The sequence below is a fragment of the Mustela putorius genome, unplaced genomic scaffold, assembly GCF_011764305.1.
Source record: "Mustela putorius furo isolate JIRA1106 unplaced genomic scaffold, ASM1176430v1.1 tig00000083_pilon_pilon_pilon, whole genome shotgun sequence".
NCBI classification, from domain to species: Eukaryota; Metazoa; Chordata; class Mammalia; order Carnivora; family Mustelidae; genus Mustela; species Mustela putorius.
The window spans coordinates 31,549,818-31,574,237 of record NW_025421273.1 but is presented as its reverse complement, the minus strand read 5'-3'; the positions used below and the strand labels follow the sequence as shown (position 1 = coordinate 31,574,237).

The window sequence follows — 24,420 nt, the reverse complement described above, 5'->3', positions numbered from 1 at the left end:
CAGAAACGAAATCTTGCCATTTGCAACAACATGGATGGAACTAGAGGGTATTATGCTGAGCGAAGTAAGTCAACTAGAGAAAGACAATTATATGATTTCTCTGATATGAGGAATCTGAGAGGCAGGGCGGGGGGGGGCTGTGGGGGGTAGGGAAGGAAAAAATGAAAAAAGATGGGATCAGGAGGGAGAGAAACCGTAAGAGACTCTTAATCTCACAAAACAAACTGAGGGTTGCTGGGGGGTGGAGAGCTAGTAATAGGGTGGCTGGGTTATGGACACTGGGAAGGGTATGTGCTACGCTAAGTGCTGTGAAATGTGTAAGCCTGGTGATTCATAGACCTGTACCCCTGGGGCAAATAATACATTATATGTTAATAATAATTTTTTAAAAGCCCACCCAACTAAACTGCCCCCAAATTCTGAACACACAGAAACCATGTGAATTAATAAACACTGACTGTTGTTTAAAAAAAAAAGATTATCTCCTTCTCCTTCTCCCCCGGCTCCTACATATACTCTCCTCCCCAAAACCTAAATTAAATAAATAAATTTTTTTTTAAATTACAAAATAAACTGACCTCATTTTATTTTTGAAAAGGAGGATATTCCTTAATTTTCATAACAATTACTGGTATAGCATATTCCACTCTTCAATTAGGTTCATGCTTGAGATGGGATTCTAAAGTATTATTTTAATAAGATATCCCAGATCCCAGACAAATGCAAAATAGCTTTTTTTTTTTCAAAATAATGGGATATAAATTAGCTTGAGAAAGTGCCCAATGCTAATAATGCTACATTTATACAAAAGATTTTTAAAACTTTGTTGTTTTCAGAATCAAAAACATCTTTTTAAAATCTCTCCAGCAGCTCATCTTCATTCCCAGAGGGTTTTTAACTTGTTTTTAGTAACCAAAAGTATACTGGAAGCATTTGTAATAATTAACATAGTAATTTGTGATATGTTCTTTCTTCTACTCCTAGGTGTGGAGTTGGAGTGCCATCTGTGGCCACTGATCTCCATTCTAGGCCAACTAAACTAGAACGTAGTTTAGTTTCTTTCTAAACTACACTTTAGGAAGAAAAGTCTACCAAAAAACAACAACAACAACAACAAAAGTTGCTCTCATTCTCACACATGATGATAACTAAGCTAGAGGGACACAGTTCTGAAGAACAAATGCCACAAAGTAACAACATGATACCTTGTACTCTCAACAGGACAAGCAGCACGAGGTAACAAGTGGTGAGGTCGTAGGAACAGGGCTAAAATAATGTTGAAAAGCCAAGCAATGCTGTTGATAAGCAGAAGAAGAATTGGGAGACTCTGGGAGAAGGCAACGTCAGGTTGGTGGGCGGGAGAGAGGTTTGGGGAAAACAAAGTAATAGAATACATAGGCTCTTGTTTTCTCCCTTCACCACCAGCAACATATGCCTTCACATACTGTGCAAAGATAAGCAACCATCATCGGGATATTTAATCCACTGGTTAGGGGGGTGGTTATTACTTTATCTTCTGTAATTTCAAAACATGATTTCTATGTTTAGTACATCATACCCAATTCAGAGCAGGAACTATGTATGCTTGACTCAAATTCCAAGAACTTGCAGAGAAAGATGAATTGTGCTTATCATCTTTTGGCCTCCTATTCTGGCAAAGATTTCTTCCATTTTTCAACTCCCAAGTGTAGAAAACTAATATACAAATTCCATTGCTATGAAACGATTTACCAGAAATCTTCATTCTCTTATTGTTTTCTAAGGAGGACAAAACTGTATTTTAGACACAATCCTAAAACATACATATGCTGATATTGTCCTACTTTGAAGCTTTATTTATTTTAAAATATTCACCAGGAACTCTGTGATTATCTTCAACAAATCTGTAAAACAGATAATCTGCCTGTTATGAAGACACTGCAGAAGGCAAATGCACTAATCATAAATAAACAAATATATAAAAGGTCTAACATTAAACTACTCAAAATATTGTCATATATCTGATTTATGCTTAATCTTTTTGCAACATTAAACTTTTTACCTACCTTCTGATTAAAGAAACACCTATTACATGAAAAAGCCTTAACATACAAGGACTAGGAAAATGAATTGGGTGGGTTTTAGTATATATTATCAGGTTTGGCATTTTTTTAATTGAATGGGTCATTTTCATCAATGTAAAGTAAGAGTAAATTCCTCCTCAACTAGGAAATATTCTAAAATTTCTTACCTATGAGCTTTTATAAATATTTATCAGGGCAAGCTGGGGCACCAACAATACAACAAAAAACAAAAACAAGGTCTCACATCTAATTAAATATAGCTTACCATCAGAGGTAAGACTACTGAGCTGATAATCCTGCTTTAGATATCTTTAAGTCTTTTCTGACTGAGGTCAGTTTGGCAACCTCGATTTACGACTGATTTTCATCTAGTTTCTCAGCTCATCATTACCCGAACTTGGGTCTCTGCAGTTCAGTACATACACATGCTCCTGGAAATAAAGTTTTACAAAACCATATTGTGGGGATATAATCATGACATCTGCTATTCTGTTCTTTTCCGCTTCACTTAATTAGGGGAGAAAGGCAACAACTTATTACACTGACTCCAGAATGGGCTGCTACTGGAAGTCTGAAGACACAGATCTATAGATGATAAGCACCAGAATGTATGTATACATCACTGTTTTGTGTGTTCATGATGCAGTATAGTACATCACATATAGTACATGCATATAATATAGATGATGCAGTATAGTACATCACTCTATTTGATAAAACAGACTTGATTAATGCCACCCAAAAGCTATTATTATGTTCTCCTATTCTCATCTACTCCTTAGATACTGTCCAGTAATAACCTTCACTTCAAAGCAAGGGGATTGAAGGGTTATCCTTGAAAGTGATAAAGAGCATGGCGTACCAATACCAGCCACAAACTGGAACCTATCCTGGTCACTTCTTAGCAAGGCATAACAAGACAGAACTAACAGTACCTGTGATGGACATCTGTGACTATGGTAGGCAACTAAACAACTAAAACAACCCAATCACATAAATGGTTATATATTTTGTTTATTTCTGCATTTTAAAAACTTGAAAGTATTTTTTAAATACTCTTTTCTACACTGAGTATGTGCTGATATTTTATTTTCTATTCTAGTATGTATTCCTAACGCTGGTCATAACCCACTGAATTGATTTCTTTGCCCACTAATGAGTGGGCTGAAACCTGCAACTTGAAAAACATAGCTTTAGAGACACACAAATCAACCCAGCAGGCTAAGAGGACAATAGATAAATTCTAGGTCTCTATTGGCCATCTTTCACTGATGAGAAAAAGCCCAAAGAATTGAAAACATCAAATAGTGATTGTTTATTTAGCTCTAGGAAGATCATATGAGAATGTGTAAGACTAAAGAGAAGAAAAATATTTAATAGCACCCTCCTACTCCCCTCCACCAAATAAACAAGTTCCTGATCTGATATGTAATAGTCATCACCACTGTTAGTCTAACACTGGCTTCCTGTGTGTATAATTTATTGATACCGGCAGACATTTATATCGAGATACATACATATTTTATATACACACATATAAAATGCATTAACATAAATCATATATGTATATGTTTATGCTATATTTTTAATATACAAATTTAAACGTTTTTAGATCATTTTTATACCCTGTTAAAATAATAAAGTTAAGTGTTAGATCGGAAACACAGGTCAGTTGGCCCCCAAGTCTAAGCTCTTAACCACTAAGCTATAAACCCTTCCTAGGAGTTCTCAACCCTAGCTGTGGATCAAGAATCCTGTGTGGAGTTAAAACAGATGCTCAAATGCTACCCCAAAAAAGGTATTTTAAGTAGAAGTGGCAAATATTATAGAGAATTACATTTTATAAACAATGTATCAAATATCATCTCCAACCCATTATGTCAGAAAAGATCTTTTTTGGAGAGCAGACACTACTGTGTGCCATCAGACATAAAATACCTGGTTGAAGTGAATGACTACCTTGGTTTATAAGCTGCCTACTTTACCTAGAAACTTGATTAGATCACTGTCATTATAGACTGGAATTTAACATAAAGCAGTTTTGTCTTAGGTTTAATAACTAAATTTCATTTAGAATTTAACTGCTGACATATCAAAAGGATCTTAACATAAGACAGCGTAAGTGATAAAAATTACAGACTGCACTAGTGTATGTCTGTTAAATTTATCTATCCATGATTTAAACCATTACCTTCCCAACAAATTTTTCTTTACTATCCTAAAGATAAAAAATTCTGAACTTAATGTAACATTAATAAATTCTGCATTCTTCCTGGGTTCATTCACTTCCACCATCCGTAAGAAAACATTCAGTAGCAAGCACACAGTACAAAATTAGCAGGTTTCCAAGATTTCAAATAATTAAAAACTGGTTTTGACTACATCAGTCAAATAAAATGTATGAACATAAATATATTAACAATTTTTGACAGCTAAGTGGGTAATATGAAACCTAGAATTACCACTATTAGCAACCACAAATAACAGGGGGACTACATATCACAAACACATAAATAATTAATTGCACACATACAATTAGTGAAGCAACAACAATCACTGTTAACAGGGAGCCATGCATTTTTCTCTCAGGAAAAATTCTTTGGAAAAGACAAAAAGCACAAACTATAAATGGTCCACGTAAGAATTATTTTATTTGGTCGAATTAAGGCTCCAACTAAAACATTCATCTATTTCCTATTCAGGCCATGAAATGACAGCACTGCAAAGAAACTAGTCTATGATGTAAACCACAAAGCTAATTACAGACCAATACATGAATAATACCTAAACTATTTGGTGAAAGAAATTACAGCCCATTACTATTAAAATCTAGGGAAAATATTTACCCCAGTGTCTTCTATAACTGTATCTCAAAGAGGGAAGGAAGGGAAGGAGAAATCACGCATCAAGCTTGTGATATATGGTTTTTTTAAAAACAAAATAAAAAGTACTATTTACCATAAATCTATAACCACATCTATAATCTAAATATTAAAATCTCTTAAAATATGTGATAACTAAATACAGAATCATGAGCGTTCATTCTATCCATGACCCTGGGGTCACTGGGAGATTTCTAAAGCATACCTTTTAATCCACGCCATGGTACTTCAAGAACATGTTAAGGTAAGTCACAGCTTGGAACACTTCGATGCACCTCAAAACACCTCAGCCAGTGTATCTGTATCATTCTCCTTTCCTTTTGAGATCATAATGGTTCCGAAGAACTACAATGCTTCCATGTGAATGATAGTCTCATAATTTCAATGACTTAAAAACAAAAACAAAAAAATAAGGACTTAAGTGTTGGTGTGTTAAGCCACTAATGCACTGTTAACTGCTGCCATGACTAAGAAAATCAAAGAGGCTGCTGCTGCTACTCTGTCACCCTGTCATTTTTAATGTGAACCCTCAGATGAACGAGGAGTATGTGCTTCAGAGTGGTCGGAGTGACAGCCTTTGCTTTATGGAGATCCATCAACCCCCACAAATCTCTTGCCCCAACAGATTCTTCAGTTCTTCTGAAGAAATGAAAATAACCTAAAAGACACGTCTGAACACTTGGTAGGTCCCTAACGTATTCTGTGTTGGATGAGAGCTGGAAATCACCCACACCCCTGCACAAAAGGGAACTCATTAATAAAATAGCAGAGGGTCCTGCCCAACCTGATGTTAATATTATGGAATCATTTTAATTCAATTCCACTGAAGTCATTAAACTGAAATTCCATGGAGCTCCGGTTTTTAAAGCTTTTTTTTTTTAAGAATTTATTTATTTATTTGACAGAGAGAGAGAGAGAGATCACAAGTAGGCATTGAGTCAGGCAGAGAGAGAGAGGAGGAAGCAGGATCCCCCACTGAGCAGAGAGCCCGACGTGGGGCTCGATCCCAGGACCCTGGGAACATGATCTGAGCCAAAGGCAGAGGCTTTAACCCACTGAGCCACCCAGGCGCCCCTAAGCTTACTTTTATTAAGAGTATGCTCGTCCTAAGCTTACTTTTATTAAGAGTATGCACGTATCAATGGACAATAGATGGCTAACAATCAAGTTGTACTGCGGTTCTGTGACTGCCTTGGCAGGTTGTCTGTCCCCCTTTCCTCCTCACTCCAACCCACCTTTGTTATATAAGAACATTTAAAACATTTGGTTATTAAAATGATAGGATAAAAGTTTGTATGTCCCATTTTAAATCTAAGAATTCACTCTCCTCTTGCCTCAAGCTTGGCACTCTGTAATAGTTACCAGAAAAAATAACTGAAGCTACACAAAGTAAAACTAAATTACCAATACTGTATTGCTACCAATTACCATACAAATTTGTCATAAAGCAATTAAAATTACCTTAGGGATGACCGATGAGGAAATTTTTAATAAAAGCAAGCCATAAGAAGGGCTTCCAAAGGGGGGTGGGGAGTTACTGGTAGAGGTCTGTTATACTCTGGGCCTGTGGAACAGCCTGTGTCACGTTACCAGACAAGAAATGGAAAATGACCAATCTCCCAGCTAGAGCTAAAAGGTATGTTGTAAGGAGAAAGTAGAACCATTTCCTGCTTGAAAAAGTAGACTCAACTGATGAAAACCTTTCATAGTCCGATGTCAGAAAATTACGTATTTCTGAGATTTAGATTTACTGCAGGTTGTGGGGAAAGCAGATTACAAAATGTAAGTCACTCTTCAGAAACCTAGTAATAGTGGCAGGATCGCATATAGGAAAGAACTCTACCAGAACAGGCAGGAAGAAACTAATGAAGAACAGAATCAAGAGACCTGGGCCAGTGAAATCATTACAGACACAGCCATCTTTTTAAGCTGATTGTTATCCCCGGACCTTTCCCACTTCAGCTTGAAGCCTTTCACAGGGTCTGTATGCATTAACAACTACCTGGAAGGGCACTGTCATTTCTTCCTACATTCTGCTCCTCCAAATAAATGTGTCCTCCACACAACTATCAGGTTAATGTTCTCAATTACAGCTCTTCTCCCTTGCACATAAAAATTAATGTCAACTATTGGGAAATAAAGCAAGTTATAATAAATATGCTAGATAACAAAGAAAAAAGACTAGATCTGGAGCACTCGCTCATTACACCATTTAATTTTCAGAACTTCATTTTATAGAAGAGAAAATGAATACACTGTGGTCAAGTGACTGATCCAAGAAAGACTGCAGTAAAAGAACTAGAACTTAAATCTAGATCTTCCGGACAGAGTATCAGCACTTTTGTACTACAGTATTATTGTAAAATACTGCTGAGGAAAGCGATGGTACTGAGGCTAACACTTATCGACACTATGCCATGAACTGTGCCTAGCGCTTCATGTTATTTCATCCTGATCTACCACTCCTAAGACTGACAGGGTGTTTGCCTCCTTTTACATGGAGGAGATCAAGGCTCAGAGAGATTTAAGTAATCTGCTACGCTAATCTATCTTCCAGAAGAAATCACATCCAACAGTTATGTCTGCTTTTCAACCTGGCCGATATAACAATAATTTAATTTTATAAAGCATCTCACTCAAAACCTAGTCAATGTCTGTAAATGAATTTGTAAACAAACTGCATACACATTTAGTAAAGCCACTAAGAATTAGGATCACATATAATCACTAAAGTCCAGAAACTCCATTTGATTTCTACAAATGACATCCAGCATTTTCATGAAGTTATATACTTGAAGATCTTTTAAAGATTACTTGAAAATCACAGCAGATATAAATTTTAGGTGACCAAACAAAAATGAACATGAAAGGTATCCTCCTTAAGAGGGTACACTGCTGGGGGGCCTGGCTGGCTCAGCTGATAGAGCCTATGACTCTTGATCTCAGAGTCATGAGTTCAAGCCCCACATTGTGTGTGAAGCCTACTCCAAAAAAAAAAAAAAAAAGAAGAAGAAGAAGAAGAAAAAAAGGCCTACAGCCACATTTTTCCAACTGGGCCCTGTCCCTTAAACTGCTACCAGTATTAGCCTCAAGGGAAGAGAAATTTATTAGCTGAGGGAGGTGAGGTCATTCAGTCAGGTTATCACTAAAAATATAAACAAAATAAAACATAACAACAGAACAACAACAACAACAAAGGAGATGGACAGCTTCCTTCAGTGCTTCAAAACATTATTAAACTAAAAGCGAAACAAAAAGCACTGAAAGAAATCCCCCAAATTAAGAACAGGAAACTCCTAAGCAACTTCAAATTTGAATGGAAACCATGCATGGAAACCATGTATCCACACTGCATGCCACTATTTGGTAACAAGTTATATGACTCAAAGTAACCATTTTTAAAATTGCTGAAACAAAGTGTTACGGAATTATTACATTTAACAGTCAAACTGTTACGGTAAAAAACCTAAAGGGTCTTTTAAAAAATATCTTAATCAGTAATAGCCTAAGCCTTCTGCAGAACTCATTTTATTAATATGCCAAATAACGAATTATAAAATGAATGCCCATTAGAAAATCTGATGCCCAACCACATACCTTTTAATTTCAAAATTAATGTGTATTAAAGTCTATGCATCTATCTACAAAACATTTCACTTCTTATAAAAGAGACAAATACATTTCCATGCAAATTGTTACAGACTCCTTCACTATGCTATGTCCAATAGGGTAGCTGCTGTCTTTATCGTTCTAAGCCCATTATCTAACTTCCAGAGACCTGGAACACACTAGGCACCAATGATCTAAGTACGTGAAAACGTTATACACCCCATTTTGGATACATGACTGACAAATGAAAAAAAAGAAAGTTCATGATATGCTCTAAAACTAACAGGCACACAAGTATTTGAGTGAATGAAAAAAAGTATTTAGGAATGGTTTATACATGCTACAATGACAATATTGAGAACAGATTTTGAAGGAAGATGGTTTAACACAGAACACCATTTATGTCGAATGAATTTTGTTGTTTGTAACTACTGAATATTTACCATATAACGTTTCTGAAGGTAGATCAACACTACTGCTAAAGCATAAACTTTAGAAAATTAGAAATAGATACCACTAAGTTGAAATTTTTCTGCTTTTATAAACAGCCTCACATAGTAATCTGAAATGACAATAATGAATGCATTCAACATTACTTACTAAGAAAGGACTAGGAAGTTCTTTCTGACAACCTAAGAATAGTGAGATTATGGCATATCCATACAATGGAAATTATAGTCAATGATACTGAAATCTGGAACATAGTAATATGCTAATTACATATGGTTACTCAACAATAGTTATTTTCCCACATTAGGCATGTCTGTATATATATTTATTTATTTAACAAACATAGAATGTTGCAAACATATTTATAAATATCTAAGTTCCATGAGATCAGGAACCATTTTCAGACATACCTCCAGCACTTAACCACAGTGCACTGAGAAAGGTGTCTTTGCACAGGTGACTATTTTAAAGGTTGGTGGTTAGAAAAAAGGGCTCTGAATAAAAGACTGCCTGGTTTTGAACTGATCTCAGATTCACAACTTAGCTATGCAATTTCAGGCAAGTTAATAATCACTAGGCATCTTAGCTTCTCCTTTTGAAAAAATGGGATAAAAGTAACATTCATGTAATGGAAAACAACAATGAGTTAATACATGTAAAGGCTTTAGAACAGTATCTGGCACATAGTGGTACACCAGTGAATGGGAGATGGGGTGGAGAAAGAGAGGCAGTGCGTTCCCAAATACCCAAGTAAATGAACGGATACTGTCTTTAAAATATAGACAGAAATGCTAGAAGCATATACAAATATTAAATAGTTTTTCAAACTTTGCTTACCATAACCAAAAGTAGATTTTTCCGTAACAATCTGATACACACTCCAATAGATATACTGTATCTTATTCTGTCATAAATTTATTTAAATGCTAGCTGTAACCCACTAAATTGATTTCATGACAACTAGCAGGTCACTTTCTAAGCCATGGACTCCTAACTAAGTTCTCCTTTATTTTTGTCCTTCAACTTCATGTTTCTAAACACGGGGCAAGAATATTTACCCATTAAACCAAGAATCTAAGGTCAGAAAACATTCCAAAAAAATCTTTGTCACAGATTTTTGTTTTATTCTTCCTAAATTCTACTCTTAAGCCACCAGAAATTTTAACAGAAAAAATTTAAGAGATTAAAAGCTGATACAGAAATGCGCCAGCTTTGACACATACCTAGGCAGACTTACTCTTGAGAAAATTAAATTTGGGCAAGAGAAGAACACTAAATTAAGAAAGGTATGAAAGAACACAGGTTACTGGTTTTGGTATTTAAGTGGAGAATAACATTCCCACAGGGTCTTTTCCTGATCCAGCTTCTGGTCTCCTCCTACCCATACAAAGACAACATATGTTCTAGTCTACACTGGAACTTAACACAGTTCTCAGAACACACCATAGTGTTTCAGGTCTCTGTACCTCTGCACATAATATTTCTCCTCACCACCGCCCCCCCCCACACCACTAAACTGCAGGAGAAGTACATGAAATAGACTTTAACATCACATAATACAAGAATAAAGGAAAGAAAAAAAATGAAATAGGTGAGACTAGAAGTGAAAAAAATTTTAAATATCTTCAGAACCTTACAATGTAAGATATGTGAGCCAAGTTTGTATTTTTACATAAATTCTCATATATTATCTATTAAAAAATGTTTAAAAACTCCACATACTGAACTGATGAAATATAGTCTTTTAAGTTAGGTAACATAATTTACACAATGTGTTCTATGGACGCTTGAATTTTAAACAAGTTTTGTCAACCAAATACTTGGAAACAGTCTTGTTACATAACAACAGAAAATTAACCACGACTACTGTCAAAAGTATGAAAATCACGTATTCCAGGGACTTCAACTCTAGGTTTTGGCAATGCTAAAAATGATTATAAATGCTAAAGCTAAACCTAATGATTTTGAGTAATTTTCAAAGAATCTTCCTAAGAATAATGAACTATTCTGATTTCCATCCTGATAGTAAGAACATGATTCCTTTTCCAATTAGGGACAAGGGGACATCAGAACCTATAACTAAAGCTAAACTCAGGATCAACATGGCTCAATAACTAGACACTTGTGATCTAGCAATTATGAAAGATGGACTATTCAGCTAATTTTACTTTTGAGGAACCCCCAACTGGGAAAACTCTTCTGAAAATGTATATCCTAAGGTTCAGCCACAATATGCCGCCATATTTTTGGAGAATTCTAGATGACACAGTATACACAGGTATTATTAAAACATAAATACACACACACATGCATACACACACATACAACTACTCTTTTTTAAACAGATTGGTTGTTAGCAAGTTATTACCTGTCCATGAGACCAAAGGTAGGAAGGTGAGGAAAGTGGAGGGGGACATGAAAAACCATTAGTTCAAAAGTGCTGAGTAATACTACTCAGCCATCAAAAGAAAAAGAGAAAGAAAGAAAGATCTTGCCATTTGCTCCCACACGGAACTAGAGGGTGCCCTCTATCAATGAAAGACAATTACCATATCATCTCACTGGTATGTGGAATTTAAGAAACAAAACCAAGGATCATAGGGGAAGAGAGGAAAAAATAAAACAAGATGAAAGCAGAGAGGGAGACAAACAGTAAGAGACTCAATCATAGGAAACAAACTGAGGGTTGCTGGAGGGGTGGGGACGGAAGGAGGGGTAACTGGGTGATGGACATTAAGGAGGGCACGTGATGTAATAAGCACTGGGTGTGATATTAAGACTGATGAATCCCTGACCCCTGCCTCTGAAACCAATACATTATATGTTAATTAACTGACCTTAAATTAAAAAAAAAAAAAAAGAGTACTGAGTAAAGGATGTCAGGGAAGGAAAGGTAGTAGTGGTGAAATCAATCAGCTCATAAACACTACTACACATTTATGCCAAACAAGCAAATTAATAGAAGCGTCTTTACAGCCCATAACTAAAAACTGCTAAAGAGACTGAATGAAGTTTACCTCTACTTTCTTTGTACTTTTTAGGAGAGTTTCTATTATTTCTCCTCCAGCTTAGTTGCTTAGGTCTCTTTTTGTTTAAAATAAACTGTAAATTTTGGTGACTTAAAAGAGTTTGTCATCATGAGTGATACAAGAACGTGCTGATCAAATTCTGGACTTGGGAGTCAGGAATCACAGGTTAGAAACTTAGAGAGCATGTAACTTCTCACCAGTCACAATCTCTCTGTGGCTAATACAAGCACAAAACTGCAGTAACAAAGCTTACATGTGAAATAATAAAAAATACTGTCCACCTGAGGATGCATAAACATTTACTAACTTTGGAAGCACAATTTGGTAATCAGTTACAATGTCTGCTAATGCCACAATTCTAGAATCCAAATAAAACACTTTCCTAGGAATGTTTCAATTAAAATGTTCAAGAAGTACTTATGATTTGTTTAAAAAAAATTTCACACTTAATGTTTATTCCAATTATATGGGTGATGATCCAGTCTGTGACTCTAACTCATGCCTTCAAGCATTCTCCCCCCTCCAGACAAATTCATTAGCTTAACAAATATCTGAACAACTACAATGTGGAAGACCTTTTGTAAGCACTAAGGACATTTCAGTGCACCGATGAGACCAAAATCTTTGGCAGAGTTAACACAGTAATTAAAAATTTCATATGGTGGTAAAAGCTATGAACAGAAATGGAGAAGAAAAAAGGGCATGGAAGACAGGAGATGGGGTGCAATTTTTAAAATGCCCTTGCTGAGATAATATTTGAGCCACGATATGAAGGAAGGGATGAAAGGAAGATTCCATGCAAAGGAAATAAACAGCAGGTCCAAGGATCCTGAAGCAGGAGACCAGCGTGGCTAGAACACAGAAACCGTAGGATACTAAATGAAATGTTACAGGGAGGGGAGGTGCATGCACATGTTCTTGGGGACACCACTGAGCATGAAGGCCTTTAGCTTTTTATTCTAAATTTTGACTTGAGCAAGACCAACATCTGAGCCAAGAAAGCTTAGCGGGAGTCTAGCTGGTAAGCAGAGAAAGATGGTAAGGCAGAAGGGAAGCAGCAGCAGAGATCAATTAGGCAGCCACTGTGACTATGGAGGTAGAGAGGACAGAGCCTTACACCAGAGTGAAAGCAGTGGACATGTCACATGTGATGAAAACTATGGGCATTTTTTTTTTTTTTTAGATTTTATTTATTTATTTGACAGAGAGAGATCACAAGCAGGCAGAGAGGCAGGCAGAGAGAGAGGAGGAAGCAGGCTCCCCGCTGAGCAGAGAGCCCGATGCGGGGCTCGTTCCCAGGACCCCGGGATCACGACCCGAGCCGAAGGCAGCGGCTTAACCCACTGAGCCACCCAGGCGCCCCAACTATGGGCATATTTTAAAGACAAAATGATAACATCTGCTCACACTGGATGGTGGAGTTGGAGGGGGAAAAGGAAGAGACAACAGTGACTCCAAGGTTTCTTCCAGGCTCAGCAACCCAAAAGATGGAGTTACTAAGAGAGATGGAGAAGGCTTCAGATTTAAGGAGGGAGGTTTCAGTAGTTTGGTTTGAACATAATAAAGTGGATATGCTCAAATATTCTAACAGAGTTTATTGCAGTTTATCAGATCTTTCTGCCAAGGCTAGTGAGATGTGATCAGCCAAGTTAGTCTATTTAGTTCTTTCCTGCCATTGGATATTTAAAAAAAAAACAAAACAAAAAAAACTGAGGAGGTTAAAGTTTTATTTATTGAACAAATGTTCTGATCATCCTAATATTTTAGTTATACATCCTGTACCATCTATACTTGTCAGTATTAAATAAAACATAATGTGATAAGAATATTTAAGAAAATTTCTAATTACAGGGGTGCCTGGGTGGCTCAGTGGGTTAAGCCTCTGCCTTCAGCTCAGGTCATGATCTCAGGATCCTGGGATCAAACCCCGCATAGGGCTCTCTGCTCAGCAGAAACGCTGCTTCCCCCACCCCTCTCTCTATGCATACCTCTCTGTTTACTTGTGATTTCTGTCAAATAAATAAATAAATCTTTAAAAAAAAGAAAAGAAAAAATCTCTAATTACAGAAACTAATTTAAGATAGATAATCCATATTCAAACACTATAGAGGTAAAACAAAGCAATTTCAGGTAAGAACAGCAAATTATTATCTGATGCTCTCTAGCCACTAAAACACCTCTCAGTCTCAAACCAGTAGATTAGAAAAAATAAACTTGACAGACTGCTTCCCATATGCTAAGCATCTCACTTAAATTACCAACTACCTTCTATTAGCTTATCTTTTACAATGAGGCTGAAAGAAATTAAAAAACCTAAAGAGCTATCCTGTAACTTTAGCCATCCTAGAAAGAACTAGTTTAAGTCTCCAGAGACTCCTTTTAATATGCTGTTTTAATTTTCCATTACCATCTTTATCTATATCTTGTATTCTCTGTGTGCTTTTTTAATTTTCCAGTGCCAAATGTTATCAAAGTTGGATATGCAGCAATATGTGTAGGTATATCTTTTGGTAAGAAAGAAACATCAAGGGGCGACTGGGTGGCTCAGTCAGTTAAGTGTCTGCCTCCAGCTCATGATCTCCGGTTCCTGGGATGGAGCCCCACATCAGGCTACCTGCTCAGTGGGGAGTCTACTTCTCCCTCTGACCATCCCCCCTCTCATTCTCTCTCACTGTCTTTCAAGTAAACAAATCTTTTAAAAAAGAAGAGAGAAGAAAGGAACATCATGGAAAAAGCATGTATTAGTGAATTCCAAAACAACACATTTTCCTGAAATGGAATTGTGTTGAACTGTATTAACAAAAGTCACAATTCAGAAGATGGGCCCAAAATTACAACTCTGCCAGAGAGTAATGGACTGCAGAGAATAAGGAAAGTGAGTATGTATTTTCAAGAGAGTAATGAATAAAAAGAGAAAGGACCCTCCCCCTTGTATACTTATTTTCACTTCTTTGTTCTCATTGTAAGTTCAATCAGAAAATCATTTCGACAAAGGAATCAAGATACTGGGGACAGGTAATATCTTCTGGAGGCAACTCATTCAATCCTATTTTATAAAACCTGTATCACTTAGGTTAGTTCATCAGGTGCAGGGCTGTCTTATTTCATTTACCTAATAATTCAAAATATTTTCAAAAACTGATGCCTCAGTCAAACAGACTAGAACATTTATTATAACACCTTCTGTTTGGGGCAATTTAAAGTGTACAAAACTGGAGCACCTGGGTGCTCAGTCGGTTGGGCGTCTGCCTTCGGCTCAGGTCATGATCCCAGCATCCTAGGATCAAGCCCCACATCAGGATCCTTGCTCAGCAGGGAGCCTGCTTCTCCCTCTCCCACTCCCCCTGCCTGTGTTCCCTCTCTTGCTGTATCTCTGTCAAATAAATAAATAAAATCCTTAAAAAAAATAAAGTGTACAAAATTGTGTACAATTGCTTAAGCCTCAAAATATTCCAATGATTATATTGAAAACCCCGGGTCTTCCAAATCCTGTTTATGCTATACCTTTACCATTATGGTATCTACCCACTGGTAGGATAAGCATTTTAGGTCTTATTTCCAATAGTCATGATTATGTATGAGTTGTACAAAGCAAGATTGTTTGTACTCATCTTTGTGGCAACAAACACTATTTCCTAACAGTGGACCTATACAAGAGTACAGTGGTTTGTACAGTTTTATCAAACTCAATTTTATTGTAATCACACTCTTAATAACAAAACAAAAAAAGGCCTACCCCCCTCCATTAAAACCCCCAACAAAGGGGCACCTAGGTGGCTCAGTCATTACATGTCTGCCTTCAGCTCATGACCCCAGGGTCCTGGGATCAAGCCCCGCTATTGGGCTCCCTGCTTATCTGGAAGTCTGCTTTCCACCTCCCAACCCCCCTGCTCATATTCCTGCTCTGTCTGTCTGTCTCTCTCTCGCGCGCGTGCGCTGTCAGATAAATAAATAAAATCTTAAAACAATAACAACAGCAACAACAACATCAAAAACAACCCAAGTGTCCATTGGCAAATGGATGGATTTTTTAAAAAATGTATGTATATATACAACGGAATACTAAATGGAATACTATTCTGCCTTAAAAAGAAATTCTGACACACACTATATAAAATGGATGAAACTTGAAGACATTATGCTAAGTGACATAAGCCTGTCACAGAAGGACAAATACTCCATGACTCGACTTATTATAAGGTACCTAAATTCAAATTCATAAAGACAGAAAAGCAGAATTGTGGCTGCCAATTTACTTATCGAGGCTCAGGGTAGGGAGAAATGGAGACTTACTGTTTAACAGGTTCAGAGCTTCAAATTAGGAATATGGAAGAAGTTCTGGAGATGGGATGGATCATAGGTGATAGTTATACAACAATGTGAATGTACTTAGTAACACTGAACTGTACAATTAAAAATGGCTAAAATTTAAAATTTCAAGTGATGTATATTTTTCCGCAATAAAAAAAAGTGAACACACTTTACAGAACTATATCAGTGGATAGTAACTTGTTTTATTCCATATGTGTGTTTTTTTTAAAAAAGATTTTCTTTATTTGACAGGCAGAGAGAGAGGGGGAAGCAGGCTCCCTGCTGAGTAGAGAGCCCGATGTGGGACTCGATCCCAGGACTCTGGGATCATGATCTGAGCCAGAGACAGAGGCTTTAACCCACTGAGCCACCCAGGCGCCCCTATTCCTTATGTTTTAATAACAATTTCCCTCACATTTTGCCCAAACCTATTTCTCATTCTATTTCTTATTATCTTCACAAAAAGCACACCTGTGCACTCAAAGAGCCACAACAATCTTTTACCTTCTCATCTTAAGCCACCAAGACTTACAAACTGATTTTAAATATGTATACCTTTAAATCTGTATAGCTGTTAAGCTCAAATCTGATACCTTTCTCTCATTTCTAAGACCAAGCCCTTCATTATAGCAGATGATCATTTTAACAGCCTTATAGCCAATCTCCCTATCCTCAAAAACCTAGGCTTCACAGTTACTGCTCTTGAAATACAGCTCATATGTAAAATCTGCAGGGGAGGGCAAGGGGGCCAGAGGGGCAGGGAGTGGTGCCTGGGTAGCTCAGTTGGTTAAGCTCAAGTCATGATCTCATCCCAGGGCAGGCTCCATACTCTACAGGGCATCTGCTTGGGATCCTCTCCCTCTTCCCCAACTCATACTCACCTGCATGTGCACACAAGGGCATGGTCTCTCTTTTTCTAAACTATATCAATCTTTAAAAAAGAAAAAAAACCTTTTGAAAGGCTTCCAGTGTCTACTCAAGTTTAAACTTCTAACCAACACATTAAAAAGCACTTTTCTTATTTGGTCCAACCTACCTTTCTAGACTCATCTTCCACAAGCCCCTTATTTCCTATATGCTACATCAGATTCTTGACTCCCTCTTTCCTCACCATATCTACTAGGCCCTCCTGCCTCTTTGCTTTTACTCATGCTTCCTCATCTGTACAGAATCCCCTTGGTTTCCATTCCTATTGAAATCTATTCATCAATTCTCACATACTGCCATATATATAGCGCATATGTGTGTGTGTGTGTGTGTGTGTGTGTGTGTGTGTGTAAGTAATAGAAACTTTTGGAGAACAACTTGGCAGCATCTATCAAAACTATAAATGAATATATCCCTGCAATTCCACTTCTAAGTACGTCCTATAAAAATATTCATGCAAATGTGGCACACAAAGATATTTACTACACTGTTGTTCCTAAAAGAGAAACATATCTAGTTGTACACCAAATGGGAACTAGCTCAATAAACTGTTACAACTGGGATGCCTGGGTGGCTCAGTCAGTTAAGCATCTGCCTTCGGATCAGGTGGTGATCCCGGGGTCCTGGGATTGAGTCCCACGTTGGGCTTCTGGGTCAGCAGGGAGCCTACTTCCTCTGCCTTCTGCTCCCCCTGCTTGTGTGCTCACTCTCTCTTCCTCTCTCTCTCTTTCTCACTCTCACTCTATCTCTGGTAAATAAATAAAATCTTCAAAAATAAAATAGTTATATCTATATTATGAACAGAGAATAACACACTGATTGAAAAAAAGAGCAAACTAATCCTAAATATATGCCAAGAAAGAACTCAAGAGTTACCATTAAATTTTAAAAATAAACATAACATATAAGATATGAACACAATATGAGCCATCTTCCCTGAAGAAAACCCAAACTATATGTATGTACTGTAAACATGTAAGTACACGGAAAATTGTCTGGAAGAATATACCCCAAGTTTTTTACAGTGGTTACCTTTAGGGAAGGGACTTTTAAACTATTTAATAATGATAGGAGAGGGGCGCCTGGGTGGCTCAGTGGGTTGGGCCTCTGCCTTCGGCTCAGGTCATGATCTCGGGGTCCTGGGATAGAGCCCTGCATCGGGCTCCTTGCTCAGTGGGGAGCCTGCTTCTCTCTCTGCCTCTGCCTGCCTCTCTGCCTGCTTGTGATTTCTCTCTCTCTCTCTGTGTCAAATAAATAAATAAATAAATAAATAAAATCTTAAAAAAAAATAATGATAGAAGAATATATTCTTTTTTTATCTATAGTTTTTTTTTTAAAGATTTTTTTTTTTTTATTTGACAGAGAGAGATCACAGGTAGGTAGAGAGGCTGGGAGAGAGAGAGAGGGAGAGGGAGAGGGAAGCAGCCTCCCCGCCGAGCAGAGAGCCCGATGTGGGACTCGATCCCAGGACCCTGAGATCATGACCTGAGCCAAAGGCAGCGGCTTAACCCACTGAGCCACCCAGGCGCCCCTAGAAGAATATATTCTTGTTTTAACTGTGTAACATGTCGTAGGTCACAAACAAGCAGGAAGAGCCTACACAGACAGATGAGAACAGACTCACTCCTGATCTATTTGGCCTGATCTAGTTCCTACTCTATTTAGCCAATGATACGGAAGTTAACGGAATGGCAGTGGCTATACAGAGCAAAAGCACATGAAGCCTATCTTGGCACAGACTTACCTTGGCACTCACAGCTGTGAGTCACACACTCGGGTGCAGTTCTAGCAGAAAACTGCCACATTCTCACTAGGCCACTACTCGGGCTTACTTTTCAACTGACTTTGTTTTCTCCATTTAAAGGAATGTTTACAAACACTGGCACTCCCAGCTTGTGAATAAACTCATCAGTTTCCAACAAGAACCACATCTTGAATGGGAGGGGTGGAGGACAGAGCCAGTATTTAGGTATTCCTGAACAAAATCTCCTGCGGCCAGATTTCCAGAACTGGTCTTCCTCCAGCATAATTTAAAAAGTTTAAAAATAAGAGGAAGAAAAAAAATCCTTTAAGTATTGCTGAAACCCTTAATCTGAATGAATCATTTCTTCTCCCATACCGCAAGGTTCCTCGTGAAATGTCTCTTAGAGGACCCATTGTGTTCTCTTTACATTATAGTTATGAGGACTAACAGATTACCCACTGAAGGCATAAACTACTGAGGACTAAACTTTCTTAACTGATCTTTTATAAACCTTAAGGTATTAAAAAAAAATTTTTGTTTAAGATTTTATTTATTTATTTGACAGACAGAGATCACGAGTAGGCAGAGAAAGAGGGGGATGCAGGCTCCGATACCCGGCTTGATCCCAGGACCCTGGGATCATGACCTGAGCAGAAGGCAGAGGCTTTAACCCACTGAGCCATCCAGGCGCCCCAAAGTCTTGCCTGGAGCAGGTTTTCAAGAAATCACTCTGAATTCCATTTGTTGAAAACATTCCAGTATATGATACTAGATAGTTCACAGGGTATTTTTAACTTCAGAAATAAAAATGTCAATAGGCAACAACAATTAAAAAAAAAAAACTCAATAATAAGTTTTAAATGGAGTTCCATTTCAATTTACACAAAAAAGCTACTCAAAAGCTACACAAAAGCTACTCTTTTGTTTTTTATTAGAATTGCTATTGGTTTGGGTTAGTATTCAAGAGAAGAGTTCTATGGATTTTCAGTAGTCTACCCCCATCCTGTATGCCCCAATATAAGCTTTATTACTTTCAAGGAAGGATTTTGTAGGATTCAAGGTTTGTCAAGATATATATGGCACCGTGGCAGAAGCTCCTGCATGCATGAGAGAAAACAATTCCTATAAACCTTCTGCATATATGGACTTAATAAAATGCCATGAATTAGGGGTTTTTTTGGTTTGGTTGGTTTTGTTTTTAAATACTGTCAGGTAAACTCCAATCCTACAGACAAAACAATGAAATGTGTATTAAAACTGCTACCATTAGGATGAAAATGCAGAAGTAGATATTAATGTTACTTTGCTTTTAAAACAGTTTAAATGACTTTTTGTTGATCTTTAAACAAAGACCAAGAATATCATAAACAATAACAACTTATTGTGATCCCAGACAAAGCAGATACGCAAGACACACCCCCCACACACCCCAAAAAGGCTCTTAGCATACTTCCCTTCTTAACTAGAGAAGCAGATACTACAAAGTGACTGTACTGAGTAATCTACTGCATAAACTAAGCCAGTAGGTTCTACCCAACATACATATAATTCCAAATATAAAAACATACTATCATAAGGGAAAGCTCATAGCAAAAGACAAGACATAGTTTGTATAGAAAACAGGGCATCTAAAGATATTCTGATAGACACAGTTGCCTTGAATTAATTCTCAAAATATAAAGCATTCTCCAAAAAAAAAAAAAAAAATTGTTTCAAGTGATGCTTGGAGACCTAAGTATGTGGTTAAATAGGTTCGGGTACCAATTCCAACATGGGGAGGGGGTTTCCTACCCAACAAGCAATTTTCTGGACACAAGCACGATGTCCTACAGTTCAGCTCAATTCTGACACTAACCAGAGACAGTTCCCCCAGGTAAACAGTTCTGTCCCAAAAGAGTGCCCACCACTCCCACTTCAGATGGTAGTTGCAAGTCAAGGTTTTACCTGTGCTTCTGACAGACCAACTAGACTGGAGGCTCCAATGACCTTCTTGGGTTTGAATGATTTGCAAGTGCAGCTCACAGAACTGAGGGAAACATTTTACTTACTAGATTTCCTGTTTATTATAAAAGGATATAACTAAGGAAACGCCCAAAGGAAGAGATGCAGAGAGGAAGGTATGGGGAAGAGGCAAAGAGCTTCCATGCCCTCTCCAGGCACAACACTCTCCCAAGTGAAACCTCCCAAGTAAACACCTCACCTGCAAATGTTCACCACCTGGAAGCTCTCTGACCCTTGTCCTTCTGGGTTTTAGTGGAGGCTTCATTACACAGTCATGATTTATTAAACCACTGGCCTTTGGCAACTGGTACAACCTACAGAGGTGGTGAAGAGCATAGGAGGACTGAAAGTTCCAACCCTCTAAACACAGGGTTGGCTCCTCTGGCAACCAGCCCCCATCCTAAGGTGCTTTCTGAAATTCATCTCATTAATACAAGAAAGAAACCCTTAGCACTCTCACTGCCTAGAAAATACCAAGGGTTTTAGCAGCTGTGAGCAGTGCACTGAGGGCAAAGATCAAAATATATATGAAAAAGACTGTGCGGGCATCAGACTGACCAAATACATACTTCTTATAAATCACAATATCACAGTAGTCAAATATTTATGTCTTAATTTCTCACTGATCTAAATATTAGGGATTCAAACTGCTCTACTTCCCTATCTCTATCTGAAATCTTAGTATTTATGCTTCTCATAGATCAGAGATTACATATTAAATCTGTATAATACTATGAAATTTATTGGTTAAATCAACAGCATTAGAGGAAAAGATATGTGCCTTAATAAAGCAAAAATTTTTCAAGTAATTACTTAGGTAATCCAAAATTAATGTGTAAAACATGTTAACTCCTGGGAACATTTCTTTCCTTTACAATTACATTTGGATGAGGCAAATAAATTTGTTCATCTTCTTTAACAGTCAATTCAAAGTAAACAGTTATTCAAAATCATGTTTCTTACCAAGAGTTGGCCTGCCTACATTTTTTTAATCTGTCCTGATGCAAATCCAGAAGCCACACAAGCAGGTTATTACTCTGCATATATCCTCATCTCCTACTCTCACACCTAACATGTTCTCCACATCAAATGAGCGCGACCCTGCACTTACCATTGGTCAGGCCAAAACCCACAGGGCCATCTCTGACACCCCTCTTTATTTCACGTACCGTATACAATCTAGGTACACTCTGTCTCAGGATCTTTACAGGTGCTGTTCCTACTTGCCAGAATGCTTTTCCCCCCACATACACGCATGCTTCAATTCTCACTCTATCCTTAAGGTTCTTGGCTCAAATGTCACCATCTGAGTGAGACCTTCCATAAGCACTTTATCTGCTGCAACCTCTTCCTGACATGATACTCCCTAACCCCAACTTTTCCTTCTAATACCCTTACCTCAATATTTTACTTATTTGTTTTTTGTCTCTCTCTCACTAAAATGTATTTTTAGCATGACTTTTTTTTTTTAAGTAACTCAAACTCATGAGCCCAAGCTCTACCAATAAGCCAGCCGAGCACCCTTTCTCACTAAAATGTAACCTCTATACACTGGCAGAGATTGTTTGGTTTTGTCCACCAGTATATCCTAGTACCCAGAACACAGATGACACTCAATAATCTTTGAATTTATCATTAGAGCTCATTTTATGTCAGATGATCCCAATCTGAGGAAAGAGATGTGCCACAGTGTTAAGGATTGGTAATGGTGCTCTCACTGACCCACTTGTTTCGGCATATTGCTAATTACCTACTTCCATGAACTGAACTCTCAGGAAACAAGGAAATGCCTTAGGATGATCTCAACAAATCAGACACTGGAGAAAATACTAATAATCAAGCAGTCTAAATAAATAAATCACAGAAGGGTACCTATTTCCTAGTATTCACTCTTTATCAAGCAAAAATAACAACTAGGTAATCACATGAGAATATAACAAGACAGTGAAGGGGCACCTGGCTGGCTCAGTCCATAGATCACACAACTCTTGACCCTGGGATTGTGAGTTTGAACCCCAAGTTGGATACAGAGATTACTTTTTTAAAAAGAGAGAGAGACAGAGAGACAAGACAAAGATAGAAATAACCGAGGTAACTTTTTAAAACTATAGGTGCATATCTATTATCAATAATAACTTCACACTACATATAAATTTTACCCTGGAAATATTAGCAAATGACAGTATAAAGCAATCACAACTAGCAAGATACTTAAAAAATTAAGTACCTAAACACATACCATATTGCTCCAGGTTGTGATTTTTTCTCTCCAGCAAGGTTTAAGAGTTGTGACTTCCAACTCAGAACTTTGGAAAATTTCCCTGAATTTAACTATATATATTTACATGCCTCTTTGGCTTGTGGTTTCCTATAAAACAGTTTAAGATAAGAAGACACCTACCATGGGGAAAGACTTGTTCTTCCAGCTGTAGTAGAAGAGGGCTGAAATATGACTTGGGGAATACCATGAACATAATCCAAAATGTATTTTCTGTCAGTGTATAAATCTACACATATGACATTGCTGAAAATCATGAAGGCTATTATTAGAAAAAAATTACATAGCGTGGAAATACCATGTAGTTGGTAGTACAGATGGTTTTTCTAATATGCCTCAGTTTATAGTCTACTGACTTCTGCATGAAATGCAAAAATTTCTAAGAAAATAACTATGTGAAAATATTCTCAACAGCAAATTCATTCTACAGTTAAGTATTTCCTGAGTGCCTTTTACATAACAGGCACTCTTCCAGGTGCAAGTGATAGAGCACTGAACAAAAAGACAAGGTGTCTTCAGGAAGGAGCTTCTTTGGCTTCTTTAATAAAAGCATTTTATGGAAAATCAGTGAGAGCATTATCTGCTGAGAGTGGCTGCTTTAACCAAAATAAAAGAAGATTCCTGTAAAAAAGCTTACTAAAATCCCATCACACAATAACTCATTCATCTCCTCTTTTATTAGCAAGCAACAAACATGATGACAGAATGGCACAAAGTACTACCAGATGTTATGGATATGGCCAGTTTTATAAAACAATGTATCTTCATGAGATAAGAAATAACCACAGGACGCCTGGGTGGCTCAGTGGGTTAAAGCCTCTGCCTTCGGCTCGGGTCATGATCCCAGGGTCCTGGGATCGAGCCCCACATTGGGCTCTCTGCTCAGCAGAGAGCCTGCTTCCTCCTCTCTCTCTCTCTCTGCCTGCTTGTGATCTCTGTCAAATAAATAAATAAAATCTTTAAAAAAAAAAAAAGAAAAGAAAATCTCCTGTACCACAGAGAGGTCTGTTCTTTATGTGGTGGCAAAACACTTACAAGGGTTGTGAAACTTGACAGTTACTCTTTATTCTTATATAAAAATGTCCCAAAATTGATTACTTTTCCTGTGAAAACAAGCAGCTTCCTG

General features: G+C 37.4%; 1 protein-coding gene across 4 annotated transcripts in view; it reads right to left on the bottom strand.

The window, feature by feature from the left end:
* The window catches only part of RBPJ (recombination signal binding protein for immunoglobulin kappa J region), a 216,405-nt gene that overhangs the window by 64,347 nt on the left and 127,638 nt on the right, over positions 1-24,420 (bottom strand). Inside the window, exon 2 of one of the 4 annotated variants that reach the window (XM_013061512.2) lies at positions 5,151-5,333. The exons of the other annotated variants lie outside the window; for them this stretch is intronic. Within the exon in view, the coding sequence (XP_012916966.1) occupies positions 5,151-5,167 (17 nt within the window). The 5' untranslated portion in view covers positions 5,168-5,333. The remainder of the gene's footprint in view (positions 1-5,150; positions 5,334-24,420) is intronic. 4 annotated transcript variants of the gene reach the window in all.